The 26607-nt window shown below is 39.0% G+C and overlaps 4 protein-coding genes and 1 long non-coding RNA gene across 10 annotated transcripts; 3 read left to right on the top strand and 2 right to left on the bottom strand.

The window, feature by feature from the left end:
* Nucleotides 1–165: 165 nt before the first annotated feature.
* On the top strand, nucleotides 166–3703 carry LOC116208206 (protein NSP-INTERACTING KINASE 1-like). Of its 6 annotated transcripts, XM_031541527.1 has the most exons (12): nucleotides 166–318; nucleotides 469–609; nucleotides 708–840; nucleotides 979–1050; nucleotides 1148–1291; nucleotides 1396–1467; nucleotides 1602–1661; nucleotides 1749–1846; nucleotides 1963–2112; nucleotides 2195–2536; nucleotides 2636–3015; nucleotides 3460–3703. In XM_031541527.1, the coding sequence occupies exons 2-12, from the start codon at nucleotides 507–509 to the stop codon at nucleotides 3670–3672; spliced, it is 1767 nt and encodes a 588-aa protein (XP_031397387.1). In that variant the 5' UTR covers nucleotides 166–318; nucleotides 469–506; the 3' UTR covers nucleotides 3673–3703. The 6 variants fall into 6 exon arrangements, with proteins under 6 accessions (XP_031397387.1, XP_031397391.1, XP_031397386.1 ...); XM_031541531.1 differs by having other exon boundaries at nucleotides 204–609; nucleotides 3343–3703; XM_031541526.1 differs by having other exon boundaries at nucleotides 204–609.
* A 2018-nt stretch (nucleotides 3704–5721) lies between these two features.
* On the top strand, nucleotides 5722–8262 carry LOC116208207 (zinc finger protein CONSTANS-LIKE 2). The gene is made up of 2 exons (XM_031541532.1): nucleotides 5722–6641; nucleotides 7634–8262. Exons 1-2 carry the CDS (start codon nucleotides 5826–5828, stop codon nucleotides 7997–7999), a joined length of 1182 nt encoding a protein of 393 aa, XP_031397392.1. The 5' UTR covers nucleotides 5722–5825; the 3' UTR covers nucleotides 8000–8262.
* Nucleotides 8263–8354: 92 nt separating this feature from the next.
* Nucleotides 8355–9372, bottom strand: LOC116208211. Its single transcript, XR_004157018.1, has 2 exons — nucleotides 9002–9372; nucleotides 8355–8922 (listed from the first exon to the last, which is right to left on the bottom strand). It is a non-coding gene; the product is annotated as an uncharacterized LOC116208211 (long non-coding RNA).
* Nucleotides 9373–13814: 4442 nt separating this feature from the next.
* Nucleotides 13815–14168, top strand: LOC116207777 (protein GLUTAMINE DUMPER 4). The gene has a single exon (XM_031540872.1). The coding sequence runs from the start codon at nucleotides 13815–13817 to the stop codon at nucleotides 14166–14168; it is 354 nt and encodes a 117-aa protein (XP_031396732.1).
* A 6050-nt stretch (nucleotides 14169–20218) lies between these two features.
* Nucleotides 20219–22967, bottom strand: LOC116207751 (6-phosphogluconate dehydrogenase, decarboxylating 2). The gene is made up of 2 exons (XM_031540837.1): nucleotides 22682–22967; nucleotides 20219–21952 (listed from the first exon to the last, which is right to left on the bottom strand). The coding sequence occupies exon 2, from the start codon at nucleotides 21940–21942 to the stop codon at nucleotides 20476–20478; it is 1467 nt and encodes a 488-aa protein (XP_031396697.1). The 5' UTR covers nucleotides 21943–21952; nucleotides 22682–22967; the 3' UTR covers nucleotides 20219–20475.
* Nucleotides 22968–26607: the final 3640 nt, after the last annotated feature.

Consider the following 26607-nt stretch of genomic DNA (forward strand, 5'->3'; position numbering starts at 1 on the left):
GAAGACAGTAACAGAACTCTTCTCTAGGCAATCATATGGCTTATTCGAATTGGCCCTACTCCAGTTTTGTCACCATCATTTGTATACTTTCTGGTCTTGATATTCAATCTCTTGCTAGCACATCACAAACCCAACTTGTTCTTGTCCATAGTTGGGGCCTCTTTTTCTGGAAGGATTTGAAATTTACTTGCACCCTTCATAGGAATAGGCACAAATGAAATGCCATTCTCTCACCTTCCCGTCAATCTCACCTTTATCTGGTTATCTCTGTTCTTTCATAAACAGGAGCTCTTATCATTACCACGCCACCTTTTACCAGTAAGAGCATGATCATTGTCCTTTCTTTTCTTTAAGGCACAGGCTCCTTCTCTTATTGGAACCTTGTTCTCGAGGAGGAATAGTCCCTGATTTGAAGATTACCTTAATAAATCAACTTGGAAAATTAGCTGCCTCTTTCGCTGGGAATAGGTATATGGGATTTCTTGATTTCTAGTCCAATCCGTGCAATGGGAATGCCGAGAGGAGAAGCTGAGTTGTTCATTCTGGCCCTTCTATGGCTGCTTACTTCTGCAAGTGCCCTGCTTTCTCCTAAAGGAGTGAACTTTGAAGGTAACAGCTGAAGGTTTCCCGGTTTCATATTTCTGCATGGCTGTTCATTCTAAGGCACTGCCAGATATATGAATCTGAGCCATTTTATAAATTCTCAGTGCAAGCATTGATGAGCATAAAGGCTTCCCTAATGGACCCTCATAACGTGCTTGAGAATTGGGATGGTGACTCTGTTGATCCATGTAGTTGGACCATGGTCACTTGTTCCCTCGACAGCCTTGTCATTGGACTGTAAGTCATCTCCTCTCCTCTCTCTCTCTCTCTCTCTCTCTCTCTCTCGGTCTATGCGGGCTGGATTCCTTCATTTTTAACAAAAAGAAGAATTGCAAGTTTTTGTGTTCTGAAGCTGAAAATGGTACTGTGCTGCAGGGGAACCCCAAGCCAAAACTTGTCTGGCACTCTCTCCCCAAGCATAGGCAACTTAACAAATCTTCAGATTGTGTAAGCTTGGAATCTTCCGATTTCAATTCAATAGCTTTGATATATTTGATAAATCAGATTTTAAGTTCTAATATCGAGTAATTGCACGAGTGTGCAGGCTCTTGCAGAGCAACAATATCAGAGGGCCGCTACCTTTAGAGCTCGGGAAGCTCTCAAAACTCAAAACGCTTGATCTTTCGGGTAATTTATTTACCGGGGAAGTTCCCTCTTCATTGAGTCACTTGACAAACCTCCGATACTTGTAGGTATTTGTTTTGTGATTATAGAACCTAACCCATTTAAGACACTAAACTTGCACCACGCCTCAATTTGATTAAGGTAGTTCATTTTCTTCTCTTGATTCAGGAAGCTTAACAACAACAGTCTTTCTGGGGCTTTTCCGAGCTTGTTAGCGGACATGTCCCAACTCGACCTTCTGTTAGTCTTTCTTATATTTCCTATATAAATCTTGTTGCTTTTTTCTTTCTTTCTTTCTTCTTTTTATTTTTTATTTTTTGAGACAACCTTATGAGGAACCTCATGCTTATGTTTTCGTGCTGTGCTTGTTCCAGAGATCTATCTTACAATAATCTGAGTGGTTCAGTATCCAAAATTCTTTCCAAGTCATTCAAGTAGAGCCCTCACTTTTCCCTCCTCTACAAAAGACTGCAATTTGAAATATTCTTCTTCAAAAAAATTTATCCCTTCTTCTTCTACAGTATCTTAGGCAACCCTCAGATATGCCAAACAGGTTCCAAACCTGATTGCTTTGCAACGCAGCTAAAGCCTTTGTCGATGCACTTGAACACCTCAGAGAGTAAGATGCTCAGTGTCCTCCTTTTTCTTTCCTTATTTTCAGTTGGCAAGTTCGTTTCCTTATTAGGAGCTTGTGTGCATATCAAATTATTCTGACTTCAACTGTTTGCTCTTAAGCTCCTTCTTTGGAGAGAAAGCCCAGAAGTCAAAGACTAGCGCTTGCCTTGGGATTGAGCTTTGGCTGTCTCTCTCTGATTATTCTTGGATTCGGACTACTTCAGTGGTTGAGGAGGCAGCTCAGCCAGCAGCTCTTCTTTGATGTAAACGGTTTGTACTGTGTAATTAAGATGCATTTACTCATTATAGATTATGTTGAAAATTAAAACAAAGAGAACTTCAAAACTGTTAGGTGGATATCACGACGAAACCTCCCTTGGAAACTTGAGAAGGTTCCATTTCAAGGAACTGCAGATTGCAACTAATAACTTCAGCAGCAAGAGGATAATAGGAAAGGGTGGATTTGGAAATGTTTATAGAGGAATTCTTCTGGACGGGTCAGTGGTAGCTGTGAAGAGGCTTTTGGATGGTAATGCCAAAGGAGGAGAGATCCAATTCCAAACCGAGGTCGAGATGATCAGCCTAGCAGTTCACCGGAACCTCCTCAAGTTGTACGGATTCTGCATCACTCCCACAGAGAAGCTCCTGGTTTACCCGTTTATGCCCAATGGAAGCGTCGCTTCACGTCTCAAAGGTAGAAAAGCAAAAGTCCTCATATCTTTAGCTAGTCCCTGCTTATTTTAAAGAACAGTAGGTTGTATAGCTAAATGATACTGCATTGGTTTGTTCATAGAGAAACCGGTATTGGACTGGGGAACTAGGAAGAGAATCGCTTTGGGAACGGCAAGGGGACTTCTGTACCTCCACGAGCAATGTGATCCAAAAATAATCCACAGGGATGTCAAGGCTGCAAATGTATTGCTGGACGAATACTATGAGGCCGTGGTGGGAGATTTTGGGCTTGCTAAGCTTTTAGACCACCAGGATTCCCATGTCACGACGGCAGTGAGAGGAACCGTGGGGCATATAGCCCCAGAGTATCTCTCAACGGGACAATCTTCCGAGAAAACCGATGTTTTTGGTTTTGGGATTCTTTTGCTTGAATTGGTAACTGGCCAAAGGGCAGTGGAGTTTGGCAAAGCAGCTTGCCAAAAAGGAGCAATGCTAGACTCGGTGAGTACACATCTTTGCCTCAACTCAAATCTTTTGAGAACTTTTCATTTTACATTTTTTTACATCCATGTATTTTCGCCGTTCATTTCTGAAGAAGACATTACCGGAAGTAGTTTTCGCGAACTAAGCAAAAGACTTCAAGCGAAGAGAAAAATGACTTTGCACTGAAAATTCACCATGTTTTCCTAGTTTCAGAAAAAGCTAAAAAGTTATGGAAAATACGAAAACTGAGAACAGTTAGATTGAAGTACTTGGGAAATGAATACGATATTCAGAGAAGAGAAGGAGCCCCATTAGTTTGTGTCTCCCGCAAGAGATTAATAACAGGCGAAGAAGATACATCAAGAAAAGAAACTCGAAATGCTCGTGGACGAGGACCTTGGGAACAACTATGATGCGATCGAGCTTGAGGAAATAGTCCGGGTGGCTCTTTTGTGTATGCAGTACCATCCGGGCAACAGACCGAAAATGTCGGAAGTGGTACGGATGCTTGAAGGCGACGGGGTAGCAGAGAGATGGGAAGCTTCTCAGAGGGCACAGGTGATGACACAGAAGGAGAGAACCTCTTGCAAGCTTTCCTCGTCGGAACAATATTCGGATATTATGGACGATTCTTCATTTCTAGCCCAAGCAATGGAACTCTCTGGTCCTCGATGAACTCCGAAAAAAATTACGGAGTATTTTCAAATTTCTTTCTCTTATTAATCTTTGAAAGAAACATCATCAGTAGGAGACTGGAATTGTTTGTCCCCGTTGAGCAAGAACAAAAAGGGATCCATTCGTCCTTTAGACACCAAACCAAACAGACACAAACTATGTTCTTTGTAAATATATTCTCATCTGAAATTACTGACGTTTTATAAGAGATCGATCCATTCATTTATATGTTCATCATCGACCCAATGCTGATGCAAGGGTAACCATTGGTCCCAAGCGAACTCACTCTCGACTCTGAAGCCGGAAAATATGTCTGCTCGCGGACGTTGATTGCGCATTCAAGATCCAAATAAAGGCCTATTACTGGCCCAAAGCACATGAGCCCTTCGGCAAACAAGAAGTCCGATTCCCATCTTCTACATCTCTCTCCATAGCTGATGGTAAATTATGTGTTGGTGTCATTGGCCAGAGCTTAACCTGAATGATCAATTCATTATGAAATTAGTTTAGGCCTTAGGGGAGCCTCGTTTGCTATAAATGGCCAAGAAACTTCTGTCTAACCCAAACTGAACTAACTCGCATGGTCTGCTGCCCCACAATAAAAAAAAAAAAAAAAAAAAGACGATCATTAACCAGATACTTTGCGGAAGTAAAAAACTACCATATAGAGCTTACTAACCGATTCATTTAATACGGAACCTTACTCATTCTTTAGTTTAGCTTATTGCTTGATTCCAATCACCATGAGAACAAGGTTATCCGGATGCTAGGACAAGAGTTCAATTACAATATGCGGTCCGAATTCAACCTGAGTTCTCTTCTCTCTGATCGGGCTGTCACCGGACCTCGGTCACCCGTCACCTTTATTGAGTGAAGAGATAAGCATTATATTAGTGGCTGGGGAGCAAAAGAAACCCTAAATGACACATCGTCAGTTGTAAAAAGCCTCATGACCACTACTAGTGAGCAGTGAAGTTGTCTAAAAACCTCTTTCACTGGACTCATAAGCCAAGCCGAATGTGACTGAGGAAGGGCTTCCGTGTCCTCCTTTGCTAGTCTTCACCAACTTGTGGCTGAGGAGAATCCTCATCTGATTTCCATCCCACTTGGCAACTTCCCATTGGTCATTCGGAATTGCCTCCCTGGGGCCCATCTCCAAACTCATCGATCAGCCCACTGCCCTTTTGTGCTGGGCACATATGGTTCCACGTGAGCACTGGGCCTCTGACAGTGAAGCCACTGAAAGCAATACCCAGTCAGCATCGCCTCCCCGTGCTGTGCTGACGTGTCCTCCTCCCTCTCCAACATCTACTGAATGGGTCACCGCTACCAATCCGGTCATTAGAGAATATACAATAGTTATAATTATCACCACTAAAACAATGTGATGATCCCTGATGCATGTGTCATCCTAAGCGATAATGATCACGGCCCGATCACTTAGCAAGTATTTTACCATACTAATGATCGGCGTGATAAGTAAAGAGAAGGGCGCCAAAGGTAAGAGTAGGAGGCTGAAGAAAAAGCATAAAGATAAGACATCAAGAGCCATGTGAGGAAGAAAAGGATCGAGGTGCTTCCTCGTGCTGTATACTATGAATCTACGATGGGATTGGCATGTCTGATCCGATGTGGCAAGGCAGCCTGACAACCCTGCTGCATAATAACTGTAACCTGCTGATTCATTTTGACTGACACGTGTGCAGGGCAGATTCTCAGCCTAGAGGTCTTGCTGGGGTGGCAGGTTCCCCCACCAAGAACTACAAGAGTTCCGTTCTCTGTATTCATTCGTCCACCATATGACAGTACAGAGAGCAAGCAACTGACAAAACAGTCCTCCCCACCACTTCAGGAAAAAGATAAATCATCAGCAGCAGCAAAAACAGTGGGCCCCAATAGGAACCTCTTAATCAACCGGACCCACCAAGAAACACAGCCAGCCACAAGATAATGCAGGTGGCTTTTTTGAGCCACTAAGTTTGTGACACGTGGCGCCACGAAGATTCTCTCCCTCCTCCTCTCTTTCTTGGCCCTCTGTCTACACTTACCCCTTCTCCCCCGCCCCCTTCAGTTCACAAGCTCCTTACCAACCAAACTCTACTTCAAACTCAAAGCCCCTTTGGGAGGGAAAGAAGGAGAGCTCACATAGAGAAATGTTGAACTTAAAGAGAGAGAGTGGCGGCAGTAGCGGCGACAATACTTGGGCCCGCGCTTGCGACACGTGCCGCTCCGCCGCCTGCACGGTTTACTGCAGGGCTGACACTGCCTACCTTTGCACCGGCTGCGACTCCCAAATCCATGCTGCCAACCGGGTGGCATCGAGGCACGAGCGCGTGTGGGTTTGCCAAGCATGTGAACGCGCCCCGGCAGCTTTCCTCTGCAAGGCCGATGCCGCATCCCTGTGCGCTGCCTGCGACTCCGACATCCACTCGGCCAACCCCCTCGCACGCCGTCACCAACGGGTTCCCATTCTCCCCATCCCTCCTGGTGCCCACTGTGACCCCGACGGGTCACGCTATGGCCCTGCAGGAGGCCACGGGAACGGGCTGTTCTTGGGCCAGGATGGGGATGAAACCGTTGATGAGGAGGAGGAGGACGAGGATGAGGCAGCCTCTTGGTTGTTACTCAATCCTGTGAAGCACAACAACAGCAGCAATAGCAACAACAACAGCATCAACAATACCAACCAGAACAATGGCTTCGTGTTCGGTGGAGAAGCGGACGATTACCTGGATCTCGTGGAGTACAACTCATGCACCGAGAATCAGTACTCCTCCGGTCCCTACAATCAGCAGCATTATGGCTTCCCGAGAAAGAACTACGCAGGCGACAGCATTGTGCCGGTACAGTGCCGAGAGTCTAAAGATCCCTTGCAGCATCATCAGAATCAACAACAGAATTTCCACTTGGGTTTGGATTATGAGCCTTCAAAAGCAGCCAGCAGCTACAACGGGTCACTCTGCCACAGTGTAAGGTTTCATAGACCTCTAATCAACAGCAATCGTGATAGTAACATGTTGCCATGCATTCATCGTGCTTTTCAGAATCACACACTGGACAGTAAACTGTTCTTACGATCGATCCGCCAAAGTTGTTTAATCTTCCTGAATTCAAGCGAAGGACTTTTGAAGCCATTAGCACGTAAAAGTTGCTTTCGACTGATTCATTCAATTTGTTTTCCAGCCTTACACTGACTTCGAGTCAAGGTATCTCCGGATATTGTTTTTATAACTTTTCGTAGCGCTTTTCCCCGCTGCCCTTTTGCTTTTGTCCTTTGAAGGATGGAATCTAATATGATATTTTGTTCTTCCAATTGGGTAAAAGGTAGAATCTAACAGGATAGTGCCTAGGCACTTTCTTATGTGTTATCTTACTAATACATTCGGGATAAATTAAGGATAGCTTCTCCTTCAGTTTATGCCCTATTCCGTGAAAAACTGCATTATAGATCCCTCAAAGTACTATATCTTGAACCGAGATATTTTTACATATCGCAAGTCGACTATCTATTGAAGGGACTTCATATTTGAAACAACTACCCTAGGATTCCGATGAATGATTAGAATGAACAAATAGCACCTCCTTCGTCCCTCTGATTCGAATTCAATATTAGGCTTGTTAGCTGTTCTTCGCCGGTTAATTAATCTATGCGCAGTTTATGAATCATTCTATGTCCTCTGTGCAACACTTTTTAACATGTTTATGAAGGCATGAAAATTTAAGTAGACGCGATCGTATATCATAGTTCTTCTGAATTGGAAGTACCAATCGTTTCAGCAGAAAAAAAAAAGGTGTAAAATAAACCAGGTAACTGATAGTGACAGTTCTCGTTCCTCATCAAACATCGGTGCTGACATAAAGTTAGGATCTCGCTTGACTTGTCCTGGACAGTTCATAAACATCTTGCTCCTGATTTTGTGCAAATAACCCATGACAATTTGTTCTTTTCCATTTGTCTCAGGTTTCTGTTTCATCTATGGACGTTGGGATTGTACCAGAATCAACTACGAGTGACATCTCAATTTCGCATTCAACTTCAACAGCACCGAAAGGGACGATCGACCTCTTCTCCGGGCCCCCGGTTCAGATGCCCACCCAACTTTCACCACTGGACAGGGAGGCTAGAGTCCTGAGGTACAGAGAGAAGAAGAAAATGAGGAAATTCGAGAAGACAATCAGGTATGCCTCGAGGAAAGCATACGCGGAAACAAGGCCTCGAATCAAGGGGAGGTTTGCAAAGAGAACCAGCGTCGAGATAGAAGTGGACCAAATGTTCTCCACGACAATAATGACCGAAAATGGTTATGGGATCGTCCCATCATTCTAAGTTTCAGTGCAAGATGGGAAAAAAGAGATCAGAGAAGATATAGAAGTGCCCTTCAGATGAGAGAGCATTCGATAGTTTATTTCTCCAAGAATTTAGTTACCAATCCAATATTGTATTTCATGATCTAATCAGTCCGATATAAGTACAACAATATACGTTGTAATCCTCTTAATTCACCTGGTTTAGGCTTTTGTGCTTATCGCTTGCTGTAAATGAACGTCTTTTATATATTCAGAATGTGCTCGATATAGCAGTTTGTTGGATTCCTACTTCTCCAGATCCTACCAGTTAAGTGGAAAATTCAAGCAAATATTGGCAACTAAGAAGACTTAAATAAATAAATAAAAATAAGGCGTGCTGCAAATCAAGATGCCAACAGTGTCATTATCTCACGAATCTTGCAACGCGAATAAGTGTACAAAAACTCAGGCGGATGAAAGATAACATAAGTCGGAAATGAGTGAAAGACAACTCACACATCCATATCGTGGTGAATCTCTCACCCTTGATCCATGCTTAGTCGTCGCCTCGGACAATAAAAAGCAAGACCCTCTCCTTTTTTTCTTTTTTTTTCTCCCCCCTGTAATGCCAAAATATGCAAATGGCTGAAGGAAACAATATAATCCATGGATAAGTTGAGAAAAGTTCCTCACCAGCAGTTCTTCAACTCTAAAATTGCACAAAGAAGCACCCATCGCATATCATCGGAAAATATAGAGAAGCAATACCAGCTTACAGTGAGCTATATCATGCCTAATTGTTCCCATCCTTAGAGTAAATATATATTCTGTATTGAATGTATCTCGCATTGAATTGGCCCTGCACACCGCAAGTTGATATTTCTTAAAAGAGTAGGTAGGAGAAAGAAATGGTCCAGAGAGTTAAAAAGATGTACTTAGCATGCACTGGTTCGACGATTTTAGCTGCACAAGCAGAATAGTGCTATCATTAGACATTTGTAAATCTCAGCGCCATCCTGACTAACAAAGACAGGATTCTTACTGTTTCACATCGTTCACAGAGCTATTCAATTCGAAGAACACAAACTGCTGAGCTAATTAACTTTGTTGCAAAAGAAGTTCGGATCCTTCTGTCCTCTTAACTTATTGTACCATCAGGAAAAATCTCCGGATCGTCAAAGATACATATTCTAAGAACTTTGATCGAGTGGAGAAAAGCGCACTGCACTTTTTGCTTTCATGATGTGAAGAAAGCACAGGATAAAGTAAAGGAGGAGTTTTTGTTGGATGTCACGGCTCCATGGCCCCAGCAGCCGATACCTTTTGTACGCTTTAAGCATCATTCTGACCCCATCAGAGCTTTCACTTTAAAGACAAGGTAGCAATTGACCCGATGGAGATTCATTCCATGAATTAGCCGTTTGGCAGTAGGGCTCCTTCTAAGCAGTATCCTCACTTTCATGATGAAATACAACCATCTATATGAATTAAAATTATCGGCGGCCTTCGCACAGCAAATAACATGGCTGGTGAACAGAGCTAGCTATAGTTAAGAGCCCACTGCTTGTTATCCAACTCCTATATGTTTGGACGAAGACCATTGAACTAGACAACAGAAATGGTCAGGCATGTTCTTCAATGTCGGTGATTCATGAGAAGAGAACTCAAGAAGCGTAAATGACATCTCTCTCGCTTTAAGTCACAAGTGCATCACGGCAAGATGCATGACAAAAAGCCAAAGTTAAGGATACATGTAATTGATCAGGAGTCCCCTTCCCGGGTCACTTCAGTTTGGTTTTCGCAGCTGGTTGCAAATTTCGATGTATCTCATTATGCTCCGCCTACAAAACCCACACAGGTACCCGAAAAATAAGTTCAGTCTCACAAACCAAAGGTAAGGAATTTTTGCTGAAAATCATCCCTTTTATTTCCTCTGTAAGAAGTATCATGCTCTTTTGTTCGCACCCCCCCCCCCCCCCCCCCCCCCCCCCCCCCCCCCCTTCCGGGATATGGCCCAGAGAACCTTTGCCCCTAAGCCGTGCAAATGTCGAGAAAAAAGTAAAAAGAAAATCCCTTATATCCAATACGGTGACGATCTTTTTTTGGTTCAAATCACATCTTTGGCACTAGATGCCCATAACTTGAAAAATGTCTCTCGAGACAAAACTTCCTACAAAAGCCCAACTTCAGAGCAAGAGAGCAATCTTTTTTTTTTTCTTTTTGTCTTTTGGCTTTTTATTGCGTTAAAAGTTTAACTTCCATGGGACTATCATCACTGATCAGGAAAGAAGTCAATCCCACGAACTCATTAAGGCTTTGGAACACAAAAAAAGTAAGCAAAAATCTGGCTTTCCAACAAGATCACACCGAGAGCAATACATATCTAACAGACATTGGGAGGTAAATTTACAGGCAACAGATTTGTTGCTCGGGTATTTGATTTTCCTAGATAGATCTAAGCAAACCGGGACCTGTTGAACATTCTGCTTTCACAGAGAAAAGAGGATCCACAAATCAGATTTTGATGCTGTTCTCCACATGTTCCTTGCCATCACCACCACTTACTATGCTCGGAACTTTCAGGATAAAAAGGTCAGAATCATTTAGGAAAAAAGGGTTTGTAGTAGCTAGGCCCCTCAAACTAAGTTGGAACAAATTCCCTCTGCATTCAACGAGTAGAATACAAGAAGATCCTTTGTTCTTTTTTCTTTTTTTTTTTTGGTTCAGACGCCCCCTTCCCCCCACTCTCCACCCCCCCCCCCCCCCCCCCCCCCCCCCCCCCCCCCCCCCCCCCCCCCCCCCCCCCCCCCCCCCCTTTCCTTCCTCTTGCGCATCTACGTATTAGATTTACTACCAAAGGCCAAATATATTTCCTAACCGCTCTGTCCGTGTAAGGACAACACTGATTCCTCTTTCATGTATATGCTTCATCATGAAAAGAAGGAAGATTAATGGAGAATCAACTTCCCCTTCACCCAAAAGACGACCATGTCAACTTGCATCAGATCAGAATGTTGTAAGGATCAGCTCACATAAGCAAAACTTGAAATTTAAAATCCCAATCTGAGAATCGGCTCTAATTGTGCAAATCAAAGCAAAGTACTAATATCCAACGGCACTTTGTCCAAAGTCAATGGCTAACCTAATCCCAATGGATAGAATATATTCAATTAACAGCCATGCAACTTCATGTTTCCATGATTGCTAACCGCGATTTTCTTCACATATCTTATCTGGGTATATCAGAGATTGGCCTCCAAAAGAAACAGCAAGCAGAATAGCACATTGTAGTTGATGAATTTTATAGCAAAAACAATGGCAAGACTAATGGACATGATAATCAGATCTTGTGCTTGTTAGGCTTATGAGCTTGATGCGTCCAATGGATCTGAAGTTGACTAGTTTACTCCGTCGGCCCAACTCAGCTCTTCATGGACATATGTTTTTTGCTTTTTCTGGTTACTATCAGTTTGCTTGTGAACATACTGGACCTCGACGTACCGTATCCGCTAGTCCTGGACTGTTGGATCCTCTCTCTCCATAATGAAAAGCAACAAAGGAAGACGATTTAATGGTACATGATTGCGGGTACAATAGAAGCTTCCCTCGTGAAAATTTGGTGTAAACTATCATAATCTGTTCCTCCATCACTTCAATTTTTATACTTCAAAGATATAAAATGGGCACTAGTTGGGTCTGGAAGATCAAGGAAAGTACATATGCTCTCTCTACTTTCCAAATCTTGGGGACCCCTTCATATCCAATGGACACTCCCACTATACATATCTATATAGGGTGTTCCTAGAATTCGGAAACTCCTTAAAACGTGGATTTTACGAAGATTTTGGAAAACATTAATTTTTTACTATTTAACAAAATAACTTCATATTTAACAAGATTCTTATTGCATTCATAATAATAAGTTTCCTATAAAATAACAAGTTTCTTATTATTTTTAAAATAATAAGTGTCTTACTATTTAATAAATTTTTTATTATTTCATCACCGATAATCACCCGATAAACTGTCACGTGGCACGTTTTGGTTAGTCTATGTAACCCCCCCCTAAGAAGGTTCCCTAGATCTCATCTAGAGAGAGAGAGAGAGAGAGTCATGGTTTATTAATAAATTATATAATTGCCTTTGCCCACCAACCACTTTTTCACATTCCTTCTAATCCACATCGCGACTCCCTCTAGTATCAATTTCGACTATATATATGCTCAAAAGCCAAACATTATTTTTCTTTCTTTCTTTTATTTTTTTTCCTTTTTTCTTTTCTGAATATCTGCAGTTCTTCCGGAGCATATCATAAGTCCATAATTATAAGAATGACGTATATACCCGTTTGTATAGCATCGAACCTGCACTCATGCGGAATGGAATTCAGCTTCGATCTAATTACTACGAGAAGTCCCTTCGATAATATATACACTTTAGTAGTACTACTCCAAGTTTATAGCATATATACGACTGTATAGTACGTATATACATATATAATAAAAAAGTTGTATGATTTCAATTGCACCTGGTCAGGGAGTCCATCGAAGGGAAGAAAAGTTCAAACCTAATGAAAAAGAGTAATTCTTTTCTTATATGACCGGGTTAGCATTAGCTGTAGCTAGTCACAGATGCTTCACCACATATATTATATAGGATATTATTTTATGCAGCAACATTAATTAGAATTACTGTTGTCGTTCATCTAGAACCTAGCCATACTAGTGGGACACAAATATATGATTACTTATAAGATGGATCGAATTCTGATCCTAAAGAATATATATATGGTAGGATTTTTTTTGGGTAGATTATATGGCAGTAATTTTTACTCATGGAATGATCAAGACATACATAAATTATATACGCACACACATAAGTCTGGAAGAAATCAATCGATAATATTTATGATATATTTTATATCGTTATGCAATTAATGATTAATTAAAGATTCTCTTTTCATGGGTTCCACGAGGAATAAATAGATAGAGGGATGGATACTTGAGTCAAGAAGACACGCTTAGCTTACTGGGACCTTAATTTAATTAGCTTTACCATGTCCACACGCGCAAATGCACATATATATATATCGAAAAGGATACGAATTTCAATTATCAACATCAAACGTTCGTACTGTTTCCCCTCAATCATGTGGTGTACAATATTAGCATTAATTACCCATTGCCAGAGAGGCTCTAGAGAGAGAGCCTTTAAACTTCCGTCTAATTTCCCTATGGTATACGTCACTTGATGATGCATATAGATAACACATATTTACTACAGTCCTATATATATAATATTATAATATTTATAGTATGTAGCAGTCCTATATATATAATTATATATATATATATATATTGATCCAAACATGCACATAGAAATCATTTAGAGAAAATTGGCGTATTTATATTTCTTGGCAAATTTATATTTACATGCATGAAACAGTAACATTTGACTTTTTGTCTCTTGAAAAGCAGTGGGAAGGACACGGTGGGAGTAATTAATACGCCAAGAAACTTCTTAGACAACATATATACATATATGGAGCCCTTTGTCTGGTGCGTCCCAATGAAGCAAAGATTAACTGAATAAAAAAAAATGAAGAATCTCTCAAATTGAAAATTGCGTGCAATTAGAACACTTAACTCAACTAAGCCAAGCAAACCTTTGTCCTATTTCAGCTTCATTGTTCACAGAAGTGGGACCCCCTTAAACCCCTTCTATAAATACAAACACAAACACAAAATATTTCAGCTTCATCCCAACAATATAAACATTACTAATTCCATAAGCTGAGATCTTTTCTTTTTTGTTTTTGTTTTTTTTTTTTTGCGATCACGAATTGTTTTCGGAAAATGACGACATCAGATGGAAATTATTACGACTCCAGCAGAAGAGCTAGCAACTCATCCATGGAAGCATCATCAGTTGCATTGAAGAGATTGGACTCTCCAATCCCTTATCTCTTTGGTGGCTTGGCCTTGATGCTGATTATCATGGCAGTTTCTTTGATCATCCTCGCTTGCTCCCACCGAAAAAATGATTCGCATGACAACGCTGACGATGAAGAGAAGAATCCTGCGAAGCAAGTCAACTCCCTGGAGGCAGATGAGGAGCCAAGAGTTGTCGTTATTATGGCCGGGGACGAGCTTCCTACGTACTTGGCAAGACCAACAATTGCCTCTTCGGCCTGCCCAGCAGCACGCTAGACTTTATGGCGAAGGAAGAGAAGAACAGTAGTTTTAGTTTTGAATTTGATCAATATTTGAGAGAATTCTTTTGGTTGCATAAGTGCTATCTCTAACCCCACTCCAACTAGCTAGCCGAGGGAGATGTTAGCTTGCACCGGATCGATACTTATTCCTCTTTTTTCCTCTGGAGCAAACACGAGTCATGTTAATACGAAGTGAAGCTCGCTAGGACAAGAAGGATATACATACATAGGTGGCCCAAATCATGCCAATGCAACTTTCAGTCGTTATTCGGTTTTGAATGATCACTTCAGAGCTAGGGTGCACATATGTATATGTGTGTAGCTGATCATGGACCTAGCAAGCTTATGGTCACTAGCTGGGTACGAAGTGGTTGGTCAAGAATTTGTACATGAACGTACGTACTCTCTGGGAATATGTTGTTAATAATATGTAAATATACATGCTCTTTTTAGTGCACATATGATATGTATGTATATGTGCAATGTATATGATGATTTGAATTTCGATGGTGGATTTCGACTTCAGGATCTAGACTCGAATGCAATTAAGTCTGCAGAGATATATTATGCTGTATGTCTCATTTACTAGGCATTAAACCATTCCTCATCCGGTGTTTTGGTACAAGACACTATTAAATGAGTCACCGGCTGAAGCTACCACAATAAATGCACGATAAGAAAAGCCACCTTTCGTTGTAGGCAACAATATCGCGTGATGTATCCTCTGCCTTATGATCATACAATTTGAAAAATTCTTCGTTACATCAAAATATATCCACACACAAATCCAAATTATATAAAGTTATTAATTAATACAAGATTACGAATAAGTGAGAAATAATTTTTTATTTCATCTATGAAATAGATATATGTAAAACATTTCATAATCTCGTATAGGTAATCTATGATTTAACAAATATTGTGGACATATGTTCCAGCCTAGTACATACTACATATATCTAAGTTAAGTGTTACCGATGAAAATAAAAAAAGAAAACTAACCTATACTTTTATTATATATAATAAGGTTCTTTGCCTTCGTGATCACAGGTGGGAAGTCGGGTCAACAAGACCCGGACTGCACGATTTTTGCCAAGCCTAGCTTGTAACATACGAGCTGAGCTTTTTGAATACATAATATATGCGTATGACGGTCTAGCTACTATAACTCCGGATCACCGACACATGCATTCTCCAGCGTTGGATGAGCATGTGCCACGCAGCACACTATGCATCCAATAGTAGGAGGCCCATGTCATTGAGACATGAGATCATTCTAGAAATTCCTATGCAGATAATAATGATGGACTTGACTATTATGTAGCTCTTTGTGTCCCACGTTCCAATAAATAAATGAATAAAAATATAAATAAGAGAGAGCCGAATTTCGGAGTCTTCCACTATAGATATGATCCAAATAATCATTTTGAACGTGAGATTATTTATTTATTTATCATTAGAATTAGTCTTAAAGTGATACATATTTATATATATATATATATATAATTATTTGGCAAGAGGGAAATGGGGGAAAAAGATCAATTCCGCTTATTTTTTGTTTTTAAAGTCAAAATTTTATAATGATATTTTAAAAGGGTCGACGTTCTTGTCGGATGAATTCTCTTTGGAATTGGAAGTTGGGCAGGAAATTAGAGCCCCAATTTAGCCTTCACATTTTCAAGTCCAACCACTCATTATTATGTAGATATATAACCAATGATCTTTTGAACCGAATTATGACGTCCCATTATATATGTAAGAATATAAAGGGCCGTTTGGATTCAGAGTTAAAGTTACTTTGATTTTGATTTTAATTTTGATTGTGAAAAAGGACAAATGAGATGTGATTATAAATTTGACTTGGAAAACGTGTGTTTTTGTTGTGTAGTGTGTTGAGTTAAAGTTAAAGTTAAAATTTTTGACTTGGAAAATGTGTATTTTTGTTGTGTAGTGTGTTGAGTTAAAGTTAAAGTTAAAATCAAGTAACTATGAATCCAAACGGGGCATAAGAATCATTATGAACTAGTATTTTAATAACCCGTGCGTTGCACGGACTTATTTTAGTTTCTTATAATTTTTAAATATTAATTTAATTATTTTTAATTAAATAAAAATGTTCACAATTAGTTAAGAACTAAGAACGATAATCTTTATATATTAGACAACTTTTTTAATGGTATAATGATAAATTTTGCAATAATGTAACAATATAACATATAGTATATGTATTATTAATCCACTCGGTCTAACGTGATCATCAAATTTGTGTATAAAACAAAAACATCATTCTATTAAAAATAAAAGCGTCCATTGCATTTTCTTTCATAGATTTCATTTTCTAATATTATTTGCTTTCTTGGTAAAATTTTTAATTTCATAATTCTAATTGTTTATTATTGCCTACTTTTGATTAAAAAGATAGTGTATTCTCTTATTAATACTTTAAAAAAGTATTTATTTTTTTAATTTTCACTTGCATTAATTGAAATGCATTATTGCGTGCAAGTCAAGTTTACTATATATATAGATAGATAGATAGATTAGTATTTCATTATTTTCAAATCATATTATGTTTATAATTTTAAAAATAGTATTTGAATTTTTTTTATTTTCAATTGCACTAATTGAATTGAATTTATTGTTTTCTACTCAATTTTACTAATGTATAGATATAGCTTCTTTTCTTTTTATATATTTTTATTATCATTTTTTGTGGTTAGTTTTTATTTTAATTATTTGTTAATTACAATTTATTTTATTTTTAAAAACCCATTTTAACCACCTATCTTTAGTTTTAGAAGTTGATCCTCACCTAAGTTTTTCTTGTTATACGTTGGTCGTTCTTTTTCTTTTAAATTGTATTTTCATTACTAAGGGATTTCGCTATTGATAATGCCATATATAATTGCATTTGTTGCACTCGAATGTGTATAAAAATATTTGTATTTACAATAGGTACTTTGTTCTATCATTTTGAATTTTTTTCTATATTCTATTACACTAATTCAAGAGCTCCTCGAGTGAATTTTAGTTATATATAGATTATTGAACCTCTAAAATCTATGTCCATAAATATTTGAATTCTAGTCGTGGAGCCCGTATGTTACACTGCATAGTACATCAATATGAAAAGAAATTATAATTAAAAATTAAGGAAAAATTACTTTGAGAATCTGAAGTGAAAAAAAATAAATAAATAACATTCACGTTTAGTGATAGACGAACTTACTTTCTGAGAGTTTGCGTATAGGGGTAACTTTTCAAGAGATGAAACTCACATCACCAATCTTAAAAAAGAATATGATAAAAAAATTAGAGAAAAAATTAAAAATTACGATAGAAATGAGAGAAAAAAATCCAAGTATAAATTTAATCAACTTACCTGCATACATTTCAAGAGCTCGCTCCTAGTTGTAGACGTATTGTTTGAGAGCTGAATAGGCTCATGTATATTTGTATGATAATTCATGTTTATAACTATCATATAAAATCTGCGTAAAATATAATAAAGTTTATTTTTCTTTTGGTTCTCGGAAGAAATACACTGGCATCCCATTACTCTTAAAAGAGTGAATAGGAGGCATCTGTTTCTGCACCTTCGGGTTGTCACGTACTCCTTCCTCTGCAGGCTGCATCATCATCATTGTTTGGAACATGGGAGGAGCAGATGGTTCTGGATTCTCAACTGAACGGTGGTAGAAGGAAACAAATCTGATTTATTTTTTGAAAAGAAAATATAATTCATATATATCTATAAAAACATATAATTTATATATTTTTTTCTTCCAATATATACTGTAATAATATATTTATATATTTATATTATGTATAAATATATATATAATATACTTAATTTCATGTTAATATTAATGTGATAAATATTAATTTTTATTTTTAAAAATTCAAGATTATTAAATAATATCCACACATATAATAAAATCTTCTCATTTATTTTAACTACATTATGCTATATAAATTATAAAAATTAAATAAATCGAGAAATCATATTTTATGATATATTTAAAAAATATTTTTTGTTAAAATAATTATGAAAATAAAAATAAATAAATAAAAATCTAGAAAGTTCTTTTTTAGAAAATATATGGTAATATATACTTATTTTGATGTTAGTATTGATATGATGAAATATTAATTTTTATTTAGAAAATTCAAGATTATCAAATAATATATGTACATATAATAAAATTTTCTTATTAATTTCAAATATATTATGTTATATATAAATTATAAGAATTAAAGAAAATCAAGGAATCAGATTTTATGATGAGATATCTTTAAAAAATATTTTTTGGTAAAATAATTCAGAAAATAAAAATAAATAAACTAGAAAATTCCTTTCATAAAATATATATTAATATATGTTTATTAAATTTCATTCAGAAACCGAGCATTATGATGTTATCCAGTAATATATTTATATTATGTGTGAATAGATACTTATTTTATAATGAGATATCTTTAAAAAATATTTTTTGTTAAAATAATTCAGAAAATAAATAAATAAATAAATAAATAAATAACTAGAAAATTCCTTTCAGAAAATATATATTAATATATGCTTATTAAATTTCATTCATAAATCGAGCATTCTGAGGTTATCTATTAATATATTGATATTATATATGAATAGATACTTATTTTGACGTTAATATTTATATGATGAAATATTAATTTTTATTTTAAAAATATAAGATTATTAAATAATATCTATGCATATAATAAAATCTTCTTATTTATTTCAAATACATTATGTTATATAAATTATAAAAATTAAAGAAAACAAGAAATTGGTTTTTTTAATGAGATATCTTCAAAAAATATTTTTTATTAAAAATATAATTCCGAAAATAAAAAAAGTAAAAACCTAGAAAGTTCTATTAAAAAATTCATATTGCCTTTAATTGGATATCATCATAGCCTCCAAAAGATATTATGATATTTTCGGTCTTCTTTAAATGGAATATCATAACAGAAAATAATTTCAGAAGATTTTATTGCTAATTTTATAATAAATTTGAAATTTTAAAAACTCAATCATTCAGAAATAGAGGCCATATGGCCGAGCCCACCTCGTATCTTGTTTTGATATATATATATATATATATATATATATATAGATAGATAGATAGATAGATAGATATCGTTGCTTCAAATCAATTAGCAGAGACTCATGCCTGTAGTTTACTTTTCTTCATGACCCTAATCACTTACCAGAAGCATATCAATGATCTGATGGAAGAATTGCTTTCACATTAACCAACATGGGTTTGTTCATGCGGTTCGGCATTTGTTTCCCTTAAATAAAGTCTCGGATTCGAATATTGTGAATAAAGAAAATTCATATTGGAAAAGTTTTACCCCTTAGTGGGTCAATCCGACTAGAACTGAATTAGTCAATGTTCATTGGGCCTTTGAATACCAAGGCACACGTCAAAAAAAAAATTACGATGCTCACAATTTATTCGGAAATTTTACGATAAATTTGAAAATGTATCAGGTGGTTGCTCCCTCTCAATCATCTCCTTGGAACATGCCTAATTGGCTCTGCAGATTTGATTTGCATATGGGATCAGGTCACAGCTGCATCAGTCTTTCTCTTGGTGGAAATATGAATTTGCATGCTTCACACCGGTCTTTCATTGGATTTTCAATTTATTCCGAGGGATACGAAGGCATGATGCACGGGCAATCCTCCAATTTGACTACGGAATACCTCCCCAGCTCCGATCATCTCCTCCTTAGCCTGCTAGGAAACTGCCGTTCCAGGCAAGCAACAATCATTTGGGCTGCCCCGGAGATGGTCAATTTTCCGGTTCCTTAATGCCGATGTGGTCGACTAGAACAGCTCCACCCTTGTTATCCTTGAATCCAAAACGGCCCAGAACTCCAAGGTAATCTAACATACACATTTTGTTGGTAGAACAGATGAGCCTTTTCTATGCATGCAGCAAAGTCTCATCGCAAGCCTCAGCAGCAATAAGCTGCATGTACTCAGTCAACATTTTGAAACCGATATTTCTATCATTGAGAGGGAAAACTATCATCCATTGTTCATCTTCAGTCGGGAAATACAAATGAAATAAAGGTCAGTAGATATACTAAGCAGCAGCCTGAAGTAATGCACAATTTGGGGTCTGAACCCCAATGTAGGGACTTTTAATTGAAAAATCTGGGAGTTCGTCAATTTATTCAAGACAATTTTGAGCACGCAATTGGTAAAGAAAAGCTGCTGATATATCCGCCCACTCCTCTACACTGGCGAGAGGATATAAATTTTACTCTTAGATCTTCGACTGCTTAGCAATCTTGAACCACTCTGTGTGGAAAGAGCCTTCCATGTCAACCCTCTCATAGGTGTGAGCACCAAAGTAGTCCCTCTGGGCTTGGACCAGATTTGCCGGCACCCTAGCTCTCCTGTAAGTATCAAAGTAGGCAAGACTTGAGGACATTCCAGGAACACTGATACCCGAGTTGATGGCGAGGCACACCACCCTCCTCCATGCGGACTGACGCTCGATTATCTCCTTGGCAAACTCCGGGTCCACTAGGAGGTTTGCGAGATCAGGATTCCTGTCATAGGCCTTCTTGATCCGGTCCAGGAAGATCGCCCTTATGATGCAGCCTCCCTTCCAGATCCTTGCCAGCTCGCCCAGCTGTAGGCCCCAGCCCTTCTCAATGCTCTTCGCTCGGATCAGATTCATCCCCTGTGCGTAACTGCAGATCTTGGCTGCATAGAGTGCACGCCTGACGTCATCAACCAGCTTCTCCTTGTCCACCTCCTGATCAGCCAAGATGTCTCCAAAGCCACCTGATTTGAATACCTCGGCTGCCTTGACTCTCTCCTCCTTTAGCCCGCTGAGAAACCGTGAGTCCAAGGAAGCAGCGATCGTGGGGGCCGCTATCGAGAGGTCTGCAGCCTGTTGGACAGTCCACTTTCCAGTTCCTTTCATACCGGTCTTGTCAAGGACCTTGTCAACTAAATAGCCCTCTCCCTTATCGTCCTTAATTCCGAAAATGTCTGCAGTGATCTCAATCAAGAAGCTGAGGAGCTCCCCTTTGTTCCACTCGGAGAAAACATTCTTCAGCTCCTCATTTGAGAGCTTCCCGACAGATTTGAGCACATCGTAAGCCTCAGCAATGAGCTGCATATCACCATACTCAATCCCGTTGTGCACCATCTTCACAAAATTCCCGGACCCACCCTTCCCGATGTAGGTCACACAGGGCCCGCTATCAGGGACCTGAGCAGCCACCTTGAGGAGGATATCCTCAATGTACTTGTAGGCCTCAAATGAGCCTCCGGGCATCAAAGAGGGCCCATTCCTGGCACCTTCTTCACCTCCTGAAACGCCCATTCCAAGGTACAGCAGGCCCAACTCAGCCACGGCCTTCTCCCTCCTCTCAGTGTTCTCGTACCACTCGTTGCCTCCGTCAATGATGCAGTCTCCCTTCTCCATGTAAGCGGAGAGAGTCTTTATGGTCTGGTCCACGGGAGCCCCAGCCTTGACGAGCATGATGATGACGCGGGGCTTTCGGATTGACTTCACAAAGGACTCAGGGTCATGGAAGCCATAAACAGGGAGGTTACCTTCCTGCTTGGCCCTCTCCACAGTCTCATCAACCTTTGAGGTCGTCCGATTGTAGACAGAGATGGGAAACCCCTTCTCGGCAATGTTGAGGGCCAGGTTCTGGCCCATCACGGCCAGCCCAGCAAGGCCAATCCTAGTGGGCTCTGGTGGGGTAGCCATTCTTCCTTTACTGTCCATAACAAATCCGAAGGAATTACATGGCAGCTTGTAAATCAACAATGGTATGGTAGACTCATAATGAATACATCCATTTCTTAATGACAACAACAACGTTATGAGAACATTTCTCTCTCTTTAGCCTGCTCTGACTAAATGGTTTCTGGGGTTATTCACAAGCTATAGCTATCCATCACAAAGAATTGCTCAAGCAGATCTCTCATGGACATAAGCAAAATAGCAACTAAGACGCTAGAAATGCTAACGACCCGTATTGAGATGCCAAAAACAATATGAGAGAGAACATAATCAGCACCAGATCTTCTCTTTTGGTCACATTGTGTAAAACTAACTAGACGGGGAGGAGGAAAAACATGTGATGAAGGCAATAATAACCGAGATCACACAATTTTAATTTCAATCACGCATTTCTCTATTGCAAGCCGTCAAATCGGAACCAATTGCCAGCTTAGATCTATCTACCTGACAAAGCTGAGAATTTTAAGGGCTAAAACTAATTAGTCAGAACGAATACAAGGAGCGGGACTGCAGCTCAACAGAAAAGGATGCTCTTTTGCAGCCAAAGCCAAAGCAAAAATCCCAGTAAAAGAGAGCAAAACAAAAGCAGAAGTCTTCTAATCCCCGTCATCTATCTTCTCACGAGCCAAACAAAAGCATATGGACATAGGATGATGATACTGTAAGGGGATCAAGAGATCAAGAGGAAGGAAAAAGGCCAAACCTTGAAATTATCGGGTCTTGAACAAGTGAATTGAGGATGACAACTCCCCGGGCAAACCAATCGAGCGAAAGTCCAGAAGATAATTAAGATCTGGGTATTGGAGAGAGATGGTGAGGAAGGTGAGGAATTTGAGGGGAAATATATGGGAGAGGAGAGCAAGCCACCAGCTACCGGCTTACCAACTCCCAACAACACTTTTCAGAAGAGAGAGAAAGACACAGATAGAGAGAGAGAGAGAGAGAGAGAGAAATGGAATCTGAAATGGAAATGGAGGAATGGGGAGGAGGAGGTAGGCGGGTCAAATTTCGCGACCTGTGATGGGTCGAAGAAAGACAAACCGTGCCGTAGAGTAGACAGAAGGCCAAAGAGGAAAAACAAAAAAAAGAAAGAAAAAATTAGTCAACGTCATATCTTTCGTTCCTCCAGTTCTGGGCGTGGGCCTGGGGCGGGCACGTCTTTTGGTCCGACCCGCCCCATGCTATTGAAATATCTGATTCACATAGCATGACAGCGTTAGTCTTCTCCATTTTTGAATTGCTTTTTGTTGAATAAAGAGGCGGGCTATTTTGCCACCATCCCCTGTATATTCGGATTATTATATTCAATCGCAAACATACAAGACGAATTGAATAATCAATGCAGGCACGAACTCCATTAGTGCAATACCACCAAAAACCTAATATAATTCATAGAAGTCGATAAGTCCAATCCAAAGAGTACGCTTTTAGTAAAAATTCTAATATAAATGAATGGAGAGAATGAAAATTTAAAATTTTGAAATTATCAAACCATAGAGTAAAAACATATATAAATATACATGTATGTATATTGATTTCTTCGACATCTTTTTTTCCCCTGAAAGTCTACGTTAGTTTTAAAGTCATAAAAAGGTAACCGGAAGAGTAGGTGGTGGTGCGCTGCAAAAGCAATTATTGGATTCATATCGAAAAGTATATTTGCGGATGCTCGACAAATCATAGTTCAGCCAATAAATAAATGGGAAATCCTACCATCACATGGTATCATGTGACATTATTTATAGTATTTAGTATTTCTTTCAAATATTTAATATTTTAATTCAAGTATTTATGCTTCGTTCGGATTCAAAATGAGATTTTAAAATCTTACTTTTAACTTAATTCTACTTATAACAAAACAAAATAACTCATATAAAGTCAAAGAGTGGGCTCCATTTATACCACTCATTTTCAAAATCAAAATCATATAACTCATACAAAGTCAAACGGTGAACCTCATACATAATAATTTATATAACTCTTTTTCAAAATCAAAATCTAATTTTAAAATATTACTTACAAACCAAACGCGATATTAGTATTTTAATTCTGTACTAAACATTTAAGCTAAAGTACTGAAAACTTTATAAAAAAAAATACTAAACAATTGAATCAAAATGTTAAACGGTGTGCATGACACCGTATCATACTAGCTAAACCGTGAACAGAAAAATAACATGTGAACAATTATTAATATTTATAAATAAATTATTTTATCCGAAATTAATTTCATGTTTATATTTAAACTACCACGTGCGTAGGTTTGTGTAAAAGCAGCCTGATCTTCTTAAAAATAAAAACACAGCCTAATCCCAAGGGTGACATATGGACCAGCCAAATATGAAGAAACACAATAGATCAACGGGTTCTTTATAATTTATGGAATCTCGGAAACAAATGTCTTTTTGCAAGGTGTTGGGTTGATATTGCTCTCATGCTTCAACTCATCCGCAAATCATTCAATAAGCAGTTGTGCACAAAAGAACCTCATCATCAAATTGTTGCCCAAATCCCCTCAAATGTCTCTATCAGTGACAAATCAGGAGCCACAACCAGCATCAGCTGAGAATCTCCTCAAATTGATATTCCTCCTCATACACACACGACAACTCATTCTTCATCAATCCTCAACTTCCCACTGGACATGTGCTGGTGGAAGATATGCGGCTTGACGTGGTTCTCAAGTAGCCATTGTTGGTGTGGCATGGCCACCTGATGGAGAGATACTCTATTCATGATTTGCCCCGACTACTATAGCCTCACCTCAACAAGCTGAAGCCCAGGGAATCTTCTTAGCTACCTCTTTGGTTCTCAGCCCTGGATGGATGAAGTTATGACTTGACATTGATGTTTTAGTTATAGTTAATGTTTTGTTAAATCCTTATAACGTTCTCCGGGATATTAGAAACATTATGTTAGATGTTAGGAAGCTTTTTTCTTATTCCTCGGAATGGGGTTGTACTTGGGTCCCCCATACTTCCAACCCCTCATGCCCACGATCTATGTCTATTTGGCGTTAGATCAAATTTTGTTTCTCTATGCATGCTTGAGAGTTACCCTTGTAGCAATGTCACTTTTCGGTGGTAATAATTATGAGGTTTATTCCACAAAAAATAAAAATAAAAATAAAAATGAAGAAACACATTAGACTAGTGTTATCAGAACCGGACCGGACCGGCCGGTTCGATCGGTCGGACCGGAAATCGGACCTATGACCGGTCCGATTCTCTTAAAAATCGGAAATGCATAAAAAAACCGGTGGATTTAAAAAACCTGCCGGTTTTTCTATAAACCCATAGAACCCATTCGAACCGGCCGGTTGGATGGGTTCTGGATTTTAAAAGGAAACCAGACCCGAACTACTTGACCCGAATTTAAAATCAGCCTAATTTCGATCTGCAAAGTGGAAACCCTAGTCCCTAGTTCAGTCTTCACTCTTCACCTTCGATTCGACTTCGAGGCTTCGACTTCCTGCTCGGTGAGTCAATCAATGTTCATCTTCGAGCTCCTTCCCACCCCTTCGAGGCTTCGATTTCCAGCTTGGTGACTCGCAATCGGACGACCGGTGCTCCACCCACAAGGTCATGAAGTTGCAGTGGTATCATCATCACTAGCAGCAGCAGCAGCTTCTGCGTCACTTCCCTTCCCTCACTCCAACTCGTCGCCCTCTGGTGCCGGGTCTTGTATCCCGCTGCTCCCGTTCCCTCTCAGGTTAGTCAAGTCTCTCTCACTAGCTCATTGGGTCGATTGGATTAGTCTCCTCTTCGGTCCTTCCTCTTTTTGTGCCTTTTTCTTTCTTCCTTCCTTTCTGAAGGAAGTAGTTTGAGCCCCCAAATTGACCCTATTAGATTCTAACTGCGGGATTCCTGATGGGATCCTCTCGTTCAATGGGGAAGCATTGCCAAAAACCCCATTCAAGCTCCTATTCGACAAGCGTCGACTTCTTGTACCTGGTCTCGACCTGATCGAGTTCTCTGGCTCAACTTCTACCTGGCTTTGTACCTTCAAAGAACCTTGTATAGCTCGGTCGAGCTGCAGAATAAGCTGGGAGAGAAAGCTCGAGGTTAACTGTCATGAGGGAAACCTGTTCTGCCCATGAATCCCTTGTCGAGAGAAATCAGATTGACTAAGGATCTTGGTGTTATAATTCATAATGACGTCTTGAATTTTTATTAACCATTGATGCCTCGTTGTTTGCTGTGCATATTGTGAACGAAAAATTTTATGCATCAATTACTAAAGTGGAGGTTTCAGCCTAATCGAATATCTCCACCCTCCCCGAAGTTCATACCGTGCTGATATGATCCATAAAGGTCTGCTTTCATCTCAATTTGCGCGTCAGGTCCATATGCTGCCTATGAATTTAATATTGGTGGTGATAATCACATTTCCTGAATGCAAAAGTTGGATTCTGCGAATTAGTGTTGGATTCTGCGGAGTGGGAGAAAGATGATTTTGTTTAAATTCAGTACATTATTTTCCGTATCCAATCTCTTCTTGGTTCATATGTATATGCTTTGCCTGTTTTCACCCTCCCCCTCCCCCGCGCCCAGCTCCGCTTTTTTTTTTTCATTCTATAACATGGTATGAATTATGAACTTCCTTTTGCTAACTTATTTACCTGTTTTC

This window comes from Punica granatum, chromosome 5 (assembly GCF_007655135.1).
Source record: "Punica granatum isolate Tunisia-2019 chromosome 5, ASM765513v2, whole genome shotgun sequence".
Classification (NCBI taxonomy): domain Eukaryota; kingdom Viridiplantae; phylum Streptophyta; class Magnoliopsida; order Myrtales; family Lythraceae; genus Punica; species Punica granatum.

Excerpts from the sequence above, each read along its gene's own strand:
- LOC116208206 (XM_031541531.1), top strand. The coding sequence starts at position 507 with ATGGGAATGCCGAGAGGAGAAGCTGAGTTGTTCATTCTGGCCCTTCTA. Across the intron at positions 1,468-1,601 it reads ATGTCCCAACTCGACCTTCT|AGATCTATCTTACAATAATC; the intron begins GTTAGTCTTTCT and ends TGCTTGTTCCAG. Across the intron at positions 1,662-1,748 it reads ATTCTTTCCAAGTCATTCAA|TATCTTAGGCAACCCTCAGA; the intron begins GTAGAGCCCTCA and ends CTTCTTCTACAG.
- LOC116208207 (XM_031541532.1), top strand. The coding sequence starts at position 5,826 with ATGTTGAACTTAAAGAGAGAGAGTGGCGGCAGTAGCGGCGACAATACT. Across the intron at positions 6,642-7,633 it reads ACGGGTCACTCTGCCACAGT|GTTTCTGTTTCATCTATGGA; the intron begins GTAAGGTTTCAT and ends CATTTGTCTCAG.
- LOC116207777 (XM_031540872.1), top strand. The coding sequence starts at position 13,815 with ATGACGACATCAGATGGAAATTATTACGACTCCAGCAGAAGAGCTAGC.
- LOC116207751 (XM_031540837.1), bottom strand. The coding sequence starts at position 21,942 with ATGGCTACCCCACCAGAGCCCACTAGGATTGGCCTTGCTGGGCTGGCC.